At 37.2% G+C, this 17,410-nt stretch overlaps 1 protein-coding gene across 5 annotated transcripts in view; it reads left to right on the top strand.

The window, feature by feature from the left end:
• Positions 1-17,410, top strand: part of Xkrx (XK related X-linked) — a 33,446-nt gene extending 16,036 nt beyond the window's left edge. For 3 of the 5 annotated variants that reach the window (XM_003471034.4, XM_063246174.1, XM_063246178.1), the window contains one exon: positions 15,238-17,410. In XM_003471034.4, coding sequence (XP_003471082.2) covers positions 15,238-15,983 — 746 coding nt within the window. In that variant the 3' untranslated portion in view covers positions 15,984-17,410. Of the gene's footprint in view, positions 1-11,216; positions 11,286-11,498; positions 11,573-15,237 lie in introns of those variants that run through there. The other 2 variants (XM_063246176.1, XM_063246175.1) reach the window with 2 other exon arrangements.

The raw sequence follows: 17,410 nt of genomic DNA, 5'->3' as shown, positions 1-17,410 counted from the left end.
TTTTATCTCGGACAATGCCAGACTTATTTACATAAAAGCAGCATCCTTCCTGCAATGCCGCACAGATCCCTCCTTGTTCTGCTGTTAGGAGGTCTAGTCCCCTTCTGTTTTGGAGAACTACTTTAGCCAACCCTTCTGTTTTGGAGAACTACTTTAGCCAACGAGTCTATTTGGTCTTGAATGACCTGAATGGTACTAGACAATGCCTGCACATCACTAACAATCTGGTTGGAAAGTTGGACAGAAACCCCTACTTCTGCTGCCCCCATACCTAAGTCTCTTGATATTTCTAGGCCTACCAATAAAGGGATAAATTGAATTGCCCTCTTTCAGCAGTCTGTAATGTAATCTAAACTAGGAATGGGGACAGGCTCATCCCCAGGTAGGATCTCTATATCAGGCAACAGGATAGCTGTTACACATATCCCTGTCCAGTTAGTTGGGAGGAAAGTGTAGGCCATATTTCCTCCACTTGTCCTTTTGCGGGATGAAAGGAGGTAGTCCGGTTAACTATGGAACTATAATTAGTAAATGTAATGAACCCCATGTCAGTGTTGGAGGTATCATTATGAAAACCTCCTTGGAGATGGAGAGAGTCCTTGAAGCCTACTGGTTGTACTCTAAAGGGGGGGACCAGCACTACAATTTAATCTTGTTCCTCCAGCATAGTCAGAGAAACATTGGTAGGGATTGCAAGGGGCGTGGGGGAGCCCTGTATCATGCATAACCAGCAATTCTTCTGCCAAAGTTAAGTTGGAAGCATTTAAGGCTTTATGAGTGGCCTTTGGAATATCAGAAGTTTGAGCATCCAGACCAACTTCCCGTGATTTAGACAGCATCAAGGGGTGGTAAGGTATCTGGGGAAACATTATTTTTACTAGCTGCTTGACTCGTTCCTCAACCATGAGTTTTCTGATCTTATCTTGCGGGCTGCCCCCATCAGACACATGATTTATCATTTGTGTGGGAAGGATCTCGATCCTTGTTTCCTATTGTATGTATAATTGCCCCCACAGTTGGTGTCTTTAGTCATATAGCCCCCTCCACAATCACAGGGGTTCCCACACAAAGATCTTAACAAGTGTTCATTGCTTACAGAGGGACCAAAGCCACCATGCAAGATCAGCATCAATGTTATTAAAATCAAAGCAAGCAAGCTAAAACAGTTCATGACCGGCATAATCTAACTATGCTTTAGTCAATTTTAACTTTTAACCAGTCTGCTGTATAGTCCACTGAGTATGTCCCTTGTTCTCTGCTCTTTCCAGTGGCTTTACGTGAGTGTAGCGAATCCACGCAGTTTTTCCTGCTACCTTGATGGCAGTGGGGGTACTGAGCACCATGGTGAAAGGTCCTTCCCAGCGGGGTTCGAGGGAGTCACAGTGGTGACATTGCACCAAGACTAGAGTCCCCAGCTCGATCGGCACCTTGAGAGGCATCTCTGAAGGCAGATCCATTTGTTTTTGTCTAAATAGCTGGTGGATTGAAGTCAGCACGGGTTGGAGAGTCTGCTGGGACTTAATGAGATCTTGATTAGTTATTTTAGCTAGTTTATTTTCTGACAATCTTGGAACCAATGGCTGGGGCCTCCCAAACATGGCTTTAAAGGGGGGAAATTCCAGAAACATATGGGATACATCTAGCTCTTAACAGTGCAAGGGGAAGAAGGCTCACCCAATTATCTCCAGTTTCTAAAGACAGCTTAGCTAAAATGTCCTTGAGAGTTTGGTTAATACATTCTACTTGCCCTGAGCTTTGTGGCTGATAGGCACAGTGGAGTTTTCCAATTAATCTTTAAAGCCTGGGCTAACTTTTGGGTGACTTGGGCTATGAAAGCCGGGCCATTATTGGACCCCATTGATAGTGGGAGACCAAATCAAGGTATGATCTCATGCAATAGCTTTTTAACTACCACTAAGGCTGACTCAGACTTAGTAGGGAAAGCCTCTACCCAGCCAGTGAAGGTGTCTACTAATACCAAGAGATAGCAGTGCCCCTGTAAACCAGGCTTTACCATGTCCACGAAGTCTACTTCCCAATGTTCTCCTGGAACAATTCCTCAATGTCAGGTGGTCTCCAGCATAGAGCTCTTGGCTGAGTTGACTAACAAGCACTGTGGGCATCTGGAGCTCAAAGAAGCGGTCAGTTTGCAGAGTTTTTGGGATAAAAAACCAAGTTCTTAATAATTCCACAAGTTTAGTTCCCCCTAAATGGGTAGTCTGGTGAGCTTGGTGTAACAGCTCTCACCCTAGTGCCTCCCGTAACAGTACTGGTTTATCAGGTAGCTGGTACCAGCCCCCTGGGGTGGGGGACTTTGCTCCAAGTTGAAATGCTAACTGCATGTCTTTATTTGTGTAGACTGTTTCTGACAAGGTCGGAGGGACTAGCATCAGAGCAGTTACTTCCTTGGTTGGCCCCTCTGATGTGGTTGCTATTTTTCGAGCAGCTTGATCTGCCAAACTGTTTCCTAAGTGTCATCTCCTGTCTGATGAGTCTTACAATGAATAATAGCAACCTGCTGAGGTAGCCAGACAGCTGCCAGCAAGTCTAGAATCTGTGGAGCATTTTTAATCTTAGTCCCAGCTGAGGTTAAGAGACCTTGCTCCTGATAGATGGCTCCATGTACATGTACAGTAGCAAAAGCATATCTACAGTCAGTATAGATGTTTACCCTCTTTTCTGTGGCTAGTTTTAGCACATCAGTAAAAGCAATGAGCTCTGCCTTTTTGGCAGAGGTGCCAGGCTCTAACTGCTTAACCCAGAGTACCTCTTTTTCGGTGGTCACTGCTGCCCTGGCCACTCGTTTGCCATTCTGGATGAAGCTGCTTCCATCGATGAAATATTTGTCGGCATTTCACAAAGGCTGGTTGATAAGATCAGGTCATAGGTTCTGCTGCAGTTTGAAGATGTCAGCACACTCATGGAGAGGTATCCTTTGTTCCTCCAGGTCGTTATCAGGCATAAGGGTGGCTGGGTTTAAAGCTGAAGAAGTCTTGAATATCACTGACTCTGGGTCTAGAAGCAGGTCCTGACAGTGTAGAATTCTGGTGTTCAAGAGCCACTTTTTGGGAGGGGTTTTGATAAGAGTCTCTAAACTGTGGGAGGTCACTATAGAAATCTTCTGTCCAAAAGTGAGTGGTTATTTTTTTTTTTTTTGCCTCTTTAAGTAACATTGCCACAGCAGCTAGGATTCTCAGGCAGGGGGGCCATCCTCCTGTCACTGGATCAAGTCTTTTGGCGAGGTAGGCTATAGGCCTCTTTTAAGGGCCAATGTCCTGGGTTAGGACTCCTTTGGCAATGCCCTTGAGTTTATCTATGAACAAGGTGAACAGCTTGGTAACATCAGGGAGTCCCAGGGCTGGGGCCTCTGTCAGGCCCACTTGAGCTACCAGAAGGCCCGTTCACATTTATCAGTCCAGTTCAGTGAGTTTTGAGTTTCTCCCTTATAGGAGTCATATAGAGGCGAGCTTTTCAGTAAAATTTAGCCTACAGTATCCAACCGCCCCCAGAAACTCTCATCTGTTTTTAAAAAATTTTCTCTCATAGAGCAATTTTAACACCTTTGGTTATCTTTTTGTTGGTAGCTTCTTGTAAATTCTCTCAGTTCTCAAAGACATTTGTGCTATCTCTATTAACTGGCTGAGGGGTATTTTTTCAAATCTCTTGAACCTTTGCAGTTTTTATCTAACATGGGCTGACTGAGTTGCAAAGAGAACAACTGGCGATTCTGTGGGGAACCTCCTTACCTCTGGTTGTTCAATCGGGGTGGGACAAAAGGAGAACATGGTTTTGGCATTCTGGATCAGAGAGCAGGCCTTATCTGGATGGCACACCGCTTTTTGTCCCAGGGGGTCACGTGGCAGGCCATCATTTTACTGAAATTATATTCTTAGCAAAAAAGGGCTTTTTCATAGGTAACAAAATTGTGCTGCATAATCTCCCAGATGTTCATAGCACATGCAAGAACTTGTATCTTATCTCTAGTATCACCTATAATCTCATTTTGATGGAAACATTTTGTAGCAAAGGTTTACCAATCTTATGAATAAATCTACCAAAACTGATCTAATACTGTCAAATTCTGAACACATTTACTTCTTGTCAAACCTGTTATTTGCAGTACTATAAACCAAGACAAAATTTACATCCTCTTGAGCTTTCTACAACTTACAATACACCCCCCAAGTTGAGCTTTTATCTTCTTCCACATTCTGGCATAGCCAGACATTTTTACTTGAAGACAAAACCACTTTCTTTGTCCCTCTTTTTCTTACTATTACCAGTCAATTACCTTTCCTCTCGCTTCTCAGACAACATTAAAACTCTCAACAAAACCCTTGAAGTCACCTTTTAGTAGTCTAAAACATACTTAATTATTTTATGTCTTTTTACCACATAAAAATGCTGTATTTAAAAAAAAACTGTAACCTTTTAACTTGCTCAAATATAGTATGACCTGGTTTTCAAATATAGTATGACCACTTGGTAAAGTTGATATGATTCTTAAAAACCATAAATATACATATATATGTGCACATATGTTTACATTTTAACCAGAAAGAAAAATACTCTTTTTTAAAAGGCATGCTGAGTTTGCAAGTAATCAATTGAGGACTAAAACATTAAACAAGGCGCCACAGAATTAAAGACACAAGCAAAGGTTGCTTCGTGCACAGTTTGGTGAGCTAATGGAAATAATTTTCTATTATGAACCTTGAGTTTAATAAGCCATATGGATGCTGCAACAGAAATGGGCAGCAAGCCCCTAAGTTAGTAACAAATTCAAACAGGCAGACAATTCTAAAGTACAAAAACACTGAACATAGATATCTAAATCTCTTTGTCCATTTTGGGCTTGTAGAAGGGGTTCCTAGGAGAGAATGTTCTGTTAGATTTGGAGTAACCAAAAGGAGAATAATTAGAACAAATGGACACACAAACAGACATACAAGACAAGACAAGCTGCAGCAAAATGGTCTTTGCTCAAAAATTGGTCAAATTTTGGGATCTGGAGGAATTAACAAATTAACCAACAGAGCGGTTCTCCACCCGGGGCAGAGTCAGAGATGGACGAAGTTCGTCCCAAAAACTATTCCAAAAAACTAATTGACTCTGTCCTCAGGAGGTCCTGGCTTCTCAAATTGAGGGCGTCTCCTCCCCAAGAGTACAAACTGACCGCGGCCCAAACAAACCCTCCAGAGTACTTACTTTTAAATGTTCAGAAATGAGTCTGGGGTCTTGCTCCCATCCCGGGTAAGCCCCCAAATGTGATAGCTCAGACTCTGGAATAAAACCCAAGGAAGCAAGAAATTAAATTTGGGGAGCACAGGCTTTATTTTAGGCCAGGCCTGGCGTCAGTCTCCAGGAGCCAATTTGGAGACTGCACGCCTTACAGCTAGAAAGGTTGGGTTTTAAAACCAAAAACCACAGGAATGTTGTAATCGCTGACACAAATTCAAACAGGCATCTGGGCTTTATAGAACTTCCTGTAATTTCCTTGAAGTTAAGCATTACTTAAAGAACAGCACATTTTATTATAGATAGCCAGATGAGGGGTAGGGGAGGGGGTTACAGGAAACTGATACCTAAGGCTTTTACAGCTTTCTCAGGAAATTGAAACTTAACCTAGATAGATAGGAAGGGGAAAGGGGAGGGGAAGGCAGTAAGATGCATACAGAACAGAAAATGAGGTGCAATGGTTAAAACTAGGTTACAACACTATTGTGAAATGTTTTTCCTAAATTTATCTATTAGTGGATTTGTTTATGTACAGGAATGCTATTGATTTTTGAGTGTTATATCAAATTTTCTCATTAAATCTATAAAGTTTTTTTTGGAGTGTACCAGGGATCAAACTCATAAGCTTGCATTTCCCAGGCAGGCACTTATGCCACTGAGCTAAATCCCCAGCCCTAAATCTATAAATCTTTTGGTGGAGTTTTTAGGGGTCTTTTATGCAGAGTATCATGTCATCCATAAATAATGATTATATAGCTTCTTCCTTTCCTATCTTTATTCATTTTATTTCTTTCAACTATGTTGAAAAGGAGTTTTAATAGTGGACATCCTTGTCTTGTTCCCCATTTTAGAGAGAAAGCTTTCAGTGTTTTGACCATTTTGTGTGATGTTGGCTGTTGGTTTGTCATAGATGACTTTTGTATGATTGAGATAATTTCTATTCTAATTTTCTGCAGTTTTAAAATTATGAATATGTTTGATTTTCTTAAATGATTTTTTGGCATCTATTGAGATGGTCCTGTGATTTTAATTCTTGGTTCTGCTAATGTGGTGTATTACATTTATTTACTTGCTCATATTCAATTATCTTTTCATCCCTGTGATGAATCCTACTTGGTTATGGCACATAATGTTTTTGATGATTTGCTGCATTCTGTTTGCCAGTATTTACTGAAGAATTTTGCATCTGTCTTCATTAAGGAGGTTGAACTGTGATTCTGTTTTTGTTGGCTCTTTTTCTTGTTTTGTTTATTTTCAGGGTATCACTTGCTTCTAGGAATGATTTCAGAAGTATTGCTTCCCTTTCAATTTCATTAAAGAGTTTGTGGAGTAGTGCTGTTTGATTTTCTCTAAAGGTCTTGTAGAAGGTAGCAGAGACTTCAGCAGGACCTGGGTTTTTCTTTGTTGTTAGTTTTGTTTGTTTATTTTTTCAGTTTTATTCATGATATTGGTTAATAATTTTTATATCTTCTTGATTCAGTTTTGGTAATACCATCCTCTTTTTTTATTTAAAGAGAAAAAGATAGGAAATTAAAAAAAGAAAGCAGTAAAAGGGTACAAATAATACAGGATTTCAAGAAAAAAATTATACATTAAGAAATCACTAGTTAATAGGCCACACACTGTCATCCTAGCAACAGTTGTCCAAATTACAAAATTAAAGCATATAAAGTGGACATTCATACAGTGAGATTACAGAGAGTTCCATTCAATGATCCAACAAAAGCTCAGTAATATGGTTTTCCATCCTACACACTCAAACATACATGCAGTTATATCCCTTAGACCACCTTCCCTTCCTCTCTTTTTTACAATAACAGTTACACTTTTTGGGTATTTTTTACTTCCACAGTTCTGATTACTTTTTTTTTTTTTTTGAAGAGAGTAAAACCTAACGTGACTAAACAAAGCAGAGTTGGTTAGAGCAGAAGGATGGGCATAGTACATGATGCAAAAATAGAATACCAGGTGATCAAAAGTGGTTACCATTGTGCCTCTTGCTATTTTTTAAAGAAAGTTGCCTATATCATCAGGTATAACAGAATTGATCAAAACAGTACAGAACAGAACCAATAAAACCTACACTGGAGACCTTATAGGACTTTAAAAGAAGATAATAATCAAGCCATAATGGGCATAATCATAAATCTTATTTATGATTAGTGGTTGCCTATACCCTCAAACTTGATACTGTCAAACAAAATAGAATATTGTATAATCAGACAGAACGAGATGGGAAGAGAAATACTGGAGTTCAAATCAGGTTAATAGGAAAACAAAAGAAGTTACTATAGTATATCCCACTATTTTTTAATTTAGTTTTCCTTTAAAAATGAGAAAAAATAGATTAATTTAAAAAGGGGGGAGATTGAGATAAAAGAGGACATTGTAATAGAACAACACAGGTCAGAACTGAACAATTTAAGCATCATTGTGTTTCACCACCTGATAATCTAACATAATAGTAGTTACCATAGTGTCTCTTTCCTTGAAATATTTGAAACATTTAAATTTATTAAAAAATATTTTCAAAAAAATATTTGAAATATTTAAAACAACTTCATATACTATAGCATCAAGCATATCAAAACAGTGTGAAGTCATTCAAGAGAATGAAAGAATTACAGGGTATTTAGAACCACTTAACAGAAAATGAACAACAGTTTCTATATTATCTCTTTGCCTATAAAAAATTTTGTTTATACTATCGCATATAGTAAAGTATAGTAAGATACAACATGTTAAAACCAGTGGAAACATACCATCCTCTTTTTTAAAAATATCATCTTGTTTGAGTACAGGTTTTCAAAGTAGGTACTGATGATCTTCTGGATTTCTGTAGGATCTGTTGTGATTTCTTACAATTCATTCTTAGTTGCATGGATTTGAGTCCTGTTTCCTTTTCTTAATAAGGAGAGTAAAGATTTGTCTACTTTATTTAATCTTTCAAGGTAATAACTCAACTCATTGGTTTTTTGTATTGCTTTCTTAGTCTCAATGGCATTAATTTCTACTTTGATCTTTATAATTTGCTTCCTTCTGTGAGCTTCAGGTTTAACTTATTCTTCTTTTTCTAGAAGTTTTAGGTTCAACATGAGGTTATTTTTTATGAGCCTCCCCTATTTTTCTGATGTGGGAATACACTGTTTTAAACTTCCCTTGTAGGACTGCTTTCATTGCATCCATGAGTTCAAGAATGTCATATTGGCATTAGTGTTGAAATGTAGAAACCACCAACATACCTTATGGATCTAGATAAATCACTCCTCAAATTGATCTGGAACCAGAGGAGACCTAGAATAGCAAAGACTGTTCTAAGCAGTAAAGGCAAGGCAGGAAGCATCACAATCCCTGACTTGAAGTTATACTATGAAGCAACTGTAGTAAAATCAACATGGTGCTGGGATAAAAACAGAGCCGAAGATCAGATTAGATTAGAAGATACAAATAGATTAGAAGATACAACCACAATTACAAAAACACTCAACCACCTTATTTATGATAAAGGAGCCAAACACTTTCACTGGAAGAACGACAGCATCTTTAATAAATTGTGTTGGAAAACCTGGCTTTCCACATGCCGAAAAACTAAAACTAGACCCATGCCTATCACTGTACACTAAATTAAAATCTAAATGGATCAAAGATCTGAATTTTAAAACAGAAACACTAAATCTATTGGAAGAAAAATTGGGTAAAAACCTTGAAGACATAGGGGTAGGTAGAGAATTCATGAACAGGAATCAAACTGCATGGGAAATACTTCCCAGAATCAATAACTGGGATCACCTCTTATTAAAAAGTTTCTGCATGTCAAAAGAAATCTCCAACATAGTGAAAAGAAAACACACAAACTGAGAAAAAATCTTAGTTAACTGTCCCTGAGACAAAGGACTTCATAGAGAATTTTAAAAAATCAGACCCCCAAAATTCAAAGATCCAATCCAAAAATGGGTATCTGAGATGAATACACACTTCTCAGATGAAGAAATACAAATGGCAAATAAATAAATGAAAAAATGTTCATCATCATTACTCATTAGAGAAATGAAAATTAAAACCACATTGAGATTCCATCTCACTCCTGAAAGAATGGTCAGGATCAAGAAAACCATCAACAACAAATGCTGGAGAGGCTGTGGGGAAAAAGGAACTCTCCTGCACTGTTGGTGGGAGTGTAGACTGGTGCAACCATTGTGGAGTTCAGTCTGGAGATTTCTCAGTAAGCTGGATTGAAAGTCCCATTTGACCCAGCTATTCTACTTCTAGGCATATTCTCAGAACTGAAAACATCATACCATAGTCATATACGTGCACCCATGTTTATAGCCAGATTTTGGAAGCAGCCTAAGTGTCCGTCAATTGAGGAATGGATAAAAAGTTATAGTATTTTTGTACAATGGAGTACTTCTCAGCTATAAAGAATGATCACATTGAGATATTTATAAATAAATGGGTGCAGCTTGAGACCATACTCATAAGCGAAATAAATCAAACTCACATGTATAAATACCGAATAGTTTCCCTAGTGTAAAAAATTGTAAGACTATATAAAAGTATGTGGTAATCATGATTCCCCATTATATTGCTTTGAAGCCTTATAATGTTTTCATTAATTGGAATGCTTCTATTCTGGGTTGTTTGATTTTATTGTCTGTGATGGTATGAACAGTTATTTTGAAGAAAACAAGACAATATAATAGCTAGTGCTGATATCATCTTATTTTGAAGTCCTTCTGTCTCCATCGGTTTATCGTGTTGTATCTTATTGGATTTTATTATATGTGATAGTATAAACAAAATTTTTATAGATGAGATAATATAGAAACCATTGTTTATTTTGTTAGTTGGTTCTAAATACCCTGTAATACTTTCATTCTCTTGAATGGTTTTACACTGTCATGTTGTGTTTGATGCTATAATAGACGAAGTTATACTCAAATATTTCAAGAAAAGAGACACTTTGTGAGCTACTTTTATGTCGAGTTATCTTGTGGTAAAACACTATGTTGCTTAAATTGTTCTGTTCTGACCTGTGTTATTATGTTGTTATGTCCTCTTTTATCTTAATCTCCTTCTTTCTTTTAATTTAAAAAAAGGAACTGTCTAATCTTTTTTTTAATTTCATCTGTGACTCATTGGTTGTTTAAGAGGATATGATTTTATTTCTGTGTTTATATAGTTTTTGTGGTTCTTTTGCCATTTATTTTCAATTTCCTTACACTATGATCTGGTAGTATATGTAGGATAATTTAAATTCCTTTGCATTTAGTAAGACATGTTCTGAGCTAGTATGTGGTCTGTTTTGGAGAACGTCCCATGTGCTGTTGAGAAGAGTGTGTATTCTGTTGTTGTGGGAGCCCTGTGTAGATATCATGTAAGTCCATTCGTTCAAAGCTTTGGTTCAGCTCCAATATTTCTTTATTAATATTTTGCCTAGTTAATCTATTTGTGACAGTGGTGTGTTGAGGTCTTCCATTATAGTTGTATTTGTGTTTATGTAGTTTTTCATATTCATTAGTGTGTGTTTTATATATTTGTGTGTGCCAATATTTGGTGCATGTATTTTTGTGATTATTATTTCTTCCTCTTAAGTTATTCCCTTAACACATTTGTAGTAATGATCTATGGTTCTTCTGATCAGTCTTGTCTTGAAATTTACTTGGTCTAAAAACATACTCCTTTTTTCTGGATTCCTGTTGCATGGAGTTATCATTTTCCATCTTTTGTCTTTCAGTATGTGAATTTCTTTTGGAATTAAACATGTTTCTTGTACACAACATATTGTTTCTTGATTCATTCTAGTAATCTGTGTCTTTTGTTTGGAGAATTGAGATGTTTTAAATAATAGGTACTGACATCATTCTCATTGAATTACTTTTGTTGTGTTAGTTATCTTTCCACTTAATTTCTTGCTTTGCCTAGTGATTCATACTGTTTAGATTATTGGAATTTGTGTGTCTTCATTGTCTTTTTTAGAATATCCTACAGGACTCTTTGGAGTGCTGGTTTGGTGGTCATGAATTTCTGCAGATATTTTTTAGTATGTAAGTATATTATGTCTCATCAAATTGTTTTGCATTTATTTTTATTTTAAAGATAATAAAACAACAATAAAATGAAACTAATAAGACAATAGGAAATCTACAACAGTTACTGTATTGCATATTGTTCTCCTCTAAATAGTTGTTTAGACTACCAGCTTTAGAATGGCTCACAGGGAGGGGCATAGCTGCCTTCCTTGTTCTCCTCAGTCTGCACTCTGGCTGGCTTATAGGCAGGAGCCTAGCTGCCTTTATGGTTCTCCCTGGCCTGTGCTCTGGCTGGCTCACAGGTAGGTGCTTAGCTGCCTTCCTGGTTTTCCCCAGTCTGTGCTCCTCTTCATCAAATTTGAAAGGTAATTTGACTGGGTACAACAATGTAAGTTGCAGATTATTTTCTTTTAGGGCTTGAAATACTTCATTTCATGTTCTGTTTGACTTAAGGGCTTGAATTGAGAAATCTGCTGTGATCCTAATGGGCTTTCCTTTATACATAATTTGTTTCCCTTCTCTTTTCTTTTGTTTCTTTTCATAGCTTTTAATTTTCTTTTCTTGTGTTGAATTGCTGGAATGTTGATTATTTCATATCTTGGTATGATTTTTTTTTGATCATGCCTCATGAGTTCTATGTATGTCACTTATCTGTATGTGGTATTCTTTATCCAAGTTTGGTTTGTTTTTGCCATTACTTTTGTGGACAGGTGTTTTCTTATGTCCTTTGTTTTGTCTGAGTTTTCATTGATTCCAATTAATCTTATATTAGTCTTTGAATTTCCTGGTAGCTATTTGATTTTTTATGGTTCTATGATATTTTTTTAAAAAGTGTTTCATTTGATGATTGCCAACCACAGCCCTGTCTTGTAGATCTGATTATCTTTACATTGTTTTACGCTAATGTATAAACTTTTATTAGAATTTTTAATCTCCTGAATTTCTCTCTGGATCTGTTTTATAGAATCCAGTTCTTTTCTCTGTTGGGCATTCATGCTTTCTATGGCTTTCCTAAGCACCTCCATTTTTTAAAAAAACTGGTATATACTCTAGATTCACTCATCATTTTCTTATTGTGGTCATCATCTCTTTAATTATCTCTGTTTTGTTTCTGTCAAGAGACTTATTGATTTGTCTTATTATTTCTGCTGCTACCATTTCATAAAATTCAGCTGGGAAGTTTTTATGTCTTCCACCTCAGTTCCCCCTCCATTTGCCTTGGATGAGTTGGGTATTATGGGTTGTGCCTTACTTCTTTGTTTTCTAATTTTCTAATTTTTAAAATTAATTTTCTGTGTATATGCTTATAAATTATTAATGGTAAGTACCCTTATTACTGGTATTGAGACCTCAAATGACTACTCTACTGTAAGCTTGGCAATGTTATCCAGTAGTTTTGGTCTCTTGGTGGATAACAGGAATTTTGACCTCTTATGGTATGAGTCTATTTGTATGGAGACAGATGGGAAGTGTTTTTACATTTATTGGAACTATCAGGCTTTCTTCTTTGTATTACACTATACTACATCAATAAATGAGTTCTAATTTAAAGGTAGCATCACCCACTTGGCTAGATATATGCTCTGGTATTTTGAGCTCCATAAAGAGCATCAATCAGCTCTTCAGGATAGGACTCAGCAGTTTAGAAAGTAAAGAATAGTCACTTACTTTGAGATTCCAGTCTTTTAAATATTCCAACACTGACAGTTGAAGACGATCTCAGAAACAGAGCGGTACTTCCTTTTTTGTTTTCATGGAGAAAGCTCCACTTTCCTTGCAGTTTAAATTGATATACCTCTCTATGACTTTAGTTTCTTTGGATCCAGCATTTTTATGGGAACAGAAACTCCAGATTTTCTTTTGGGCAAGTACTCTTAAACTTTCTGCTTTCATTAATAATACTGAAAGCCGAGGGTGGTGGTGTATGTCTGTAACACCAGCACGTGGGAGGCTGAGACAGGAGGATAGCTTCAAGGCTACATAGCAAGGTCAAGGCCAAATTGAGCTATATAATGAGACCTTGTCTCAAAAAAAGCACTGAAATCTTTGTGAATTTTCACTATCATTTGATGTATCAGTATAATTTTGAAGAAAATGGAAGGGTCACATGTGTATTCTATGATTAACGATTAGGTAAAGCAGGTTACAGAGCATTCTAGCCCTTCTGGGCTTCTACTCTAACATATAGTACTATAAAGGCTATGGGATAACAGGGATTTAAAATGTTTGAACCACTGTGTCGGAAATTTGGAGATTCCTAAAGTACAGCAATGTATGAGGTCTCATTGAAGTAAGAAACTGAAGTACATAGATACTCTATTCAATGGCTTTCACAAGTTCCCACACAGCTAAATCAAGGATTTTTTTTTTTTTGAGTCTTGCTATATAGTTCAGGGTGGCCATGAACTCACTCTGTACTATGAACTTAAGATTTAATTTTTTTGAAAATTGTAACTATTCAGTACTTTGCCATCAATACATTATTATCCTTATAGTCACTATGTTGTATGTTAGATCCCTCAAACTTATTCATCTTATAACTAAAAGTTTGTACTCCTTGACCAAAAGTCTCCCATTTTCTCCAACCCATAGTCTCAGAAAATTATTGTTTTACTATTTATGTTTTTAAGATTTCACATATACTTAAGATAATATAGCATTTACCTCTTTGAGTCTACCTCACTTCACTTAGTGTAATATCCTATAAATTCATCCATATTATTACAAATGGCAAGATTTATTTCATTTTGTGGCTAAATAACATTCAGTTGCATGAGAGAGAGAGAAAGAAAGAGAGAGAGAATGAAAATGAGAATGAAAATACGTAGCCATGTTTTCTTTATCCATTCATCCATCAGCAGATGTATGGATTGTTTCCATATATTGGCTGTTGTGAATAGTATTTACAATGAACATGAAAGTACAGATATCTTTTTTTAACATACTGATTTCATTTCCTTTAGATATATGCCCAGAAGTGGGATTGCTAGATTATGTGATCATTCTATTTTTAGTTTTTTGAGGAACTTCCATACTATTTTCTGTGATTATATCTGTTTGCATTCCAACCAACAGTATACCAAAGTTCCCTTTTCTCCATATCCTCTCCAAATTTATTGTTTTAAAAAATTTTATTATGTTCACTTTAACAGGTTTGAAATAATACAGTAAGTCCCCGACTCATGAACATTCGAGTTGCATACTTTCACAAGTATGAAGGAGGTTCGTAGGAACTTCTCATTGCAAACATTTGTAGAGGGCCAGGGATATAGCTCAGTGGCTTAAGCCCCCGCCTGGCAAGCTCAAGGTCCTAAATTCGATCCCTGATACAAAGAGCAAAACAAAAAAAGAAAAACAAAAAAAATGTGTAGATGTAAACAAGTCATGGAAGTAGCTCACGTGTTGCCAGACATTGTCACAGAAGTGCTGCTGTGTGCCTATTGTGCAGTGCCATAATGTACAGTAGCACAGTGCTTAATCAGAGCCCAGGATGTCTGAAAGCAAGAGGAAAAGCAGTAGTGATATGGAGGGGACTGCTAGGAAGTGCAAAGCAATATGCTCCTGCAATAGAACTCATTCATAAGTTGGAGACCTACTGTAACACATTGTGATGTTTTGTGGGGTATTTTTTGTAGATATCAAACTTAGGGCCTCCTATATGGTAGGCAATACTCTACCACTGACCTACATCCTCAGCTCTCATTATGATTTTGATTTACATTTCCTTGATGATAATGATGTTGAATAGCCTTTTATATATCTGTTAGTCATTTATACATTATATTTGGGGAAATGTCTACTCAGCTATATTTGTTTATGTAGCTGTGATAATACATGAATTTACTCTTAAATGAAGTTCTCAAGTCCTACCTACCACCTCTCTGGACCTCTGGGTCTGAATATAGGGTTCACCATTCATATTGACTGATTGCCTTTCTTTTCCTTGTGCCTTGTTTTGTTTTTACAGTTGTGCTGATGGTGTTTTCCTTGATATCTGTCACCTATGGAGCTACCCTCTGCAATATGTTGGCTATCCAGATTAAGTATGATGACTACAAGATTCGCCTTGGTCCACTAGAAGTCCTTTGCATCACCATCTGGAGGACATTAGAGATTACTTCTCGCCTTATGATTCTCGTGCTTTTCTCAGCCACCTTAAAGTTGAAAGCTGTGCCCTTCTTAATTCTCAACTTCCTAATCATCCTCTTTGAGCCTTGGGTTAAGTTCTGGAGAAGTGGTGCCCAGATGCCCGATAATATTGAGAAAAATTTCAGCCGGGTTGGCACTTTGGTGGTGCTAATTTCAGTCACCATCCTCTATGCTGGCATTAACTTCTCTTGCTGGTCAGCATTGCAGTTGAGGTTGTCAGACAGAGATCTTGTGGACAAAGGTCAAAACTGGGGACATATGGGATTACACTATAGTGTGAGGTTGGTGGAAAATGTGATAATGGTCTTAGTTTTCAAGTTCTTTGGAGTTAAAATATTACTGAATTACTGTCATTCCTTCATTGCTTTGCAACTCATTATTGTGTATCTGATTTCCATTGTCTTTATGCTCCTTTTCTTCCAGTATTTGCATCCATTGCGCTCTCTTTTTACCCATAATGTAGTGGACTATCTCCACTGTGTCTGCTGCCACCAGCACCATCAGAGAAGAGCTGAGAACTCAGAGCCACCTTTTGAAGCTGACACAAGACAAAACATTGTCTGATTCTATTTCATGGCTATCATGGGATGAGTTGAAGGATGCTAATAGGAGCTATGAAATTGAAAGAGAGGATGAAATTCATGGATAAGTAATCAACAGAAAATTTTCTTGCAAGCCTATCAGAAGAAAGGGTGACCCCTAGATATGTTTTACTTCTTTAATATTTATTGCTAGTCTGGCATGGTGGCGTACACCTTCTATCCCAGCTACTTGGGAGACTGAGGAGATTACAGTGTTGAGGCCTGGCTGGGCAATGTAGCAAACATATAAGTAAGTAAGTAAATAAATAAATAAATAAATAAATAAATAAATAAAGTTAAACTGTGATGTTCCTGAGTGGTATAATGATTTCCTAGCATGCACAAGGTCCTGGGTTCAATGCCTAGTACCAGGCAAATGGAAAAAAAATTACTATTATTTTTATATTCCAGATATCTTGGTTACTCTTCTTGTTGCTGAGACAAAATAGCTACCCAAAATTAAAGGGGAAAAGGTTTATTTTGCTCACAGTTTGTGGAGGTTTCAGTCCATAATCAGCTGGCTCCAAGGCACCGTGGCACATGGTAGATGGGCAACAGTTTACAGAGGAACAAGATAGCAAAAGCCTCAAGTTAGCAAGACAAACCTCTTTCTGTCCCTTATATTGTATGCAGTCTACCAGGATCAGGGCAGTTCTAATTCAGTCAGTGGACTGATCCAGCCATCACTCACCCATAACCGTGTTGCATTACAAATCAATTACATGCTCGTGATTCAGCCACCTCAAAATAATATTCTATGACTGCATGAGGCTTTGGGAGTACATCTTGGCACAAACCATAACACCAGGGATATCCACTATAAAGTTGCAAGGGTCATAAATACTGTTCATATCACTGCTAATCAAGTCATCTGGGATAAATTACCTTCAAGCACCTTGAACTCTGTGATTTTCCAGACTGCCCAATTGCTTAAGGAATTACTGATCTTTTCCTTGCTAAACTGTAAACTCAGAATCTCCTGATTAGAGGATGCAACAGCTTGCTACCTATCAATGCTCCCAGGAAATAATCTATTGTGGAATCTGTGTGCCTGGAATGTTAATTCGGGTTAGAATGTTAATTCTGGCTCAGAAGAAAACCCTCACTGTTAAAAGAGCTATCCCCACAATATGTTAGGTCTCCATTAGAATTTTCTTATAGTCATTAAGCAAAGAGGGTATGCAGAGTAGAATTTCTTTGGGGTGTAAAAAATGACTCTTTTCTTAGAAACCTGTATGAACCACCAGCTTGTCAAGAAGAATTATTGAGTGAAATCTCTCGCTGCTTCATTTATATGGAATCCCTCCAACCCAATTTTCTGTGCTCTTACTATTCAATGTGAACCTCAGGGAAGCTCAACTCTAATTGGGAATGTTTCTAGTGTGTGAATAAAGACTGCTTTGTGTCTGC

The sequence above is a fragment of the Cavia porcellus genome, unplaced genomic scaffold, assembly GCF_034190915.1.
Source record: "Cavia porcellus strain 051 isolate PalLab524CR breed Dunkin Hartley unplaced genomic scaffold, mCavPor4.1 scaffold_3, whole genome shotgun sequence".
In the NCBI taxonomy this organism is placed as follows: domain Eukaryota; kingdom Metazoa; phylum Chordata; class Mammalia; order Rodentia; family Caviidae; genus Cavia; species Cavia porcellus.
The sequence above is the reverse complement of the archived record's forward strand: the minus strand, read 5'-3'. Positions and strand labels throughout refer to the sequence as shown.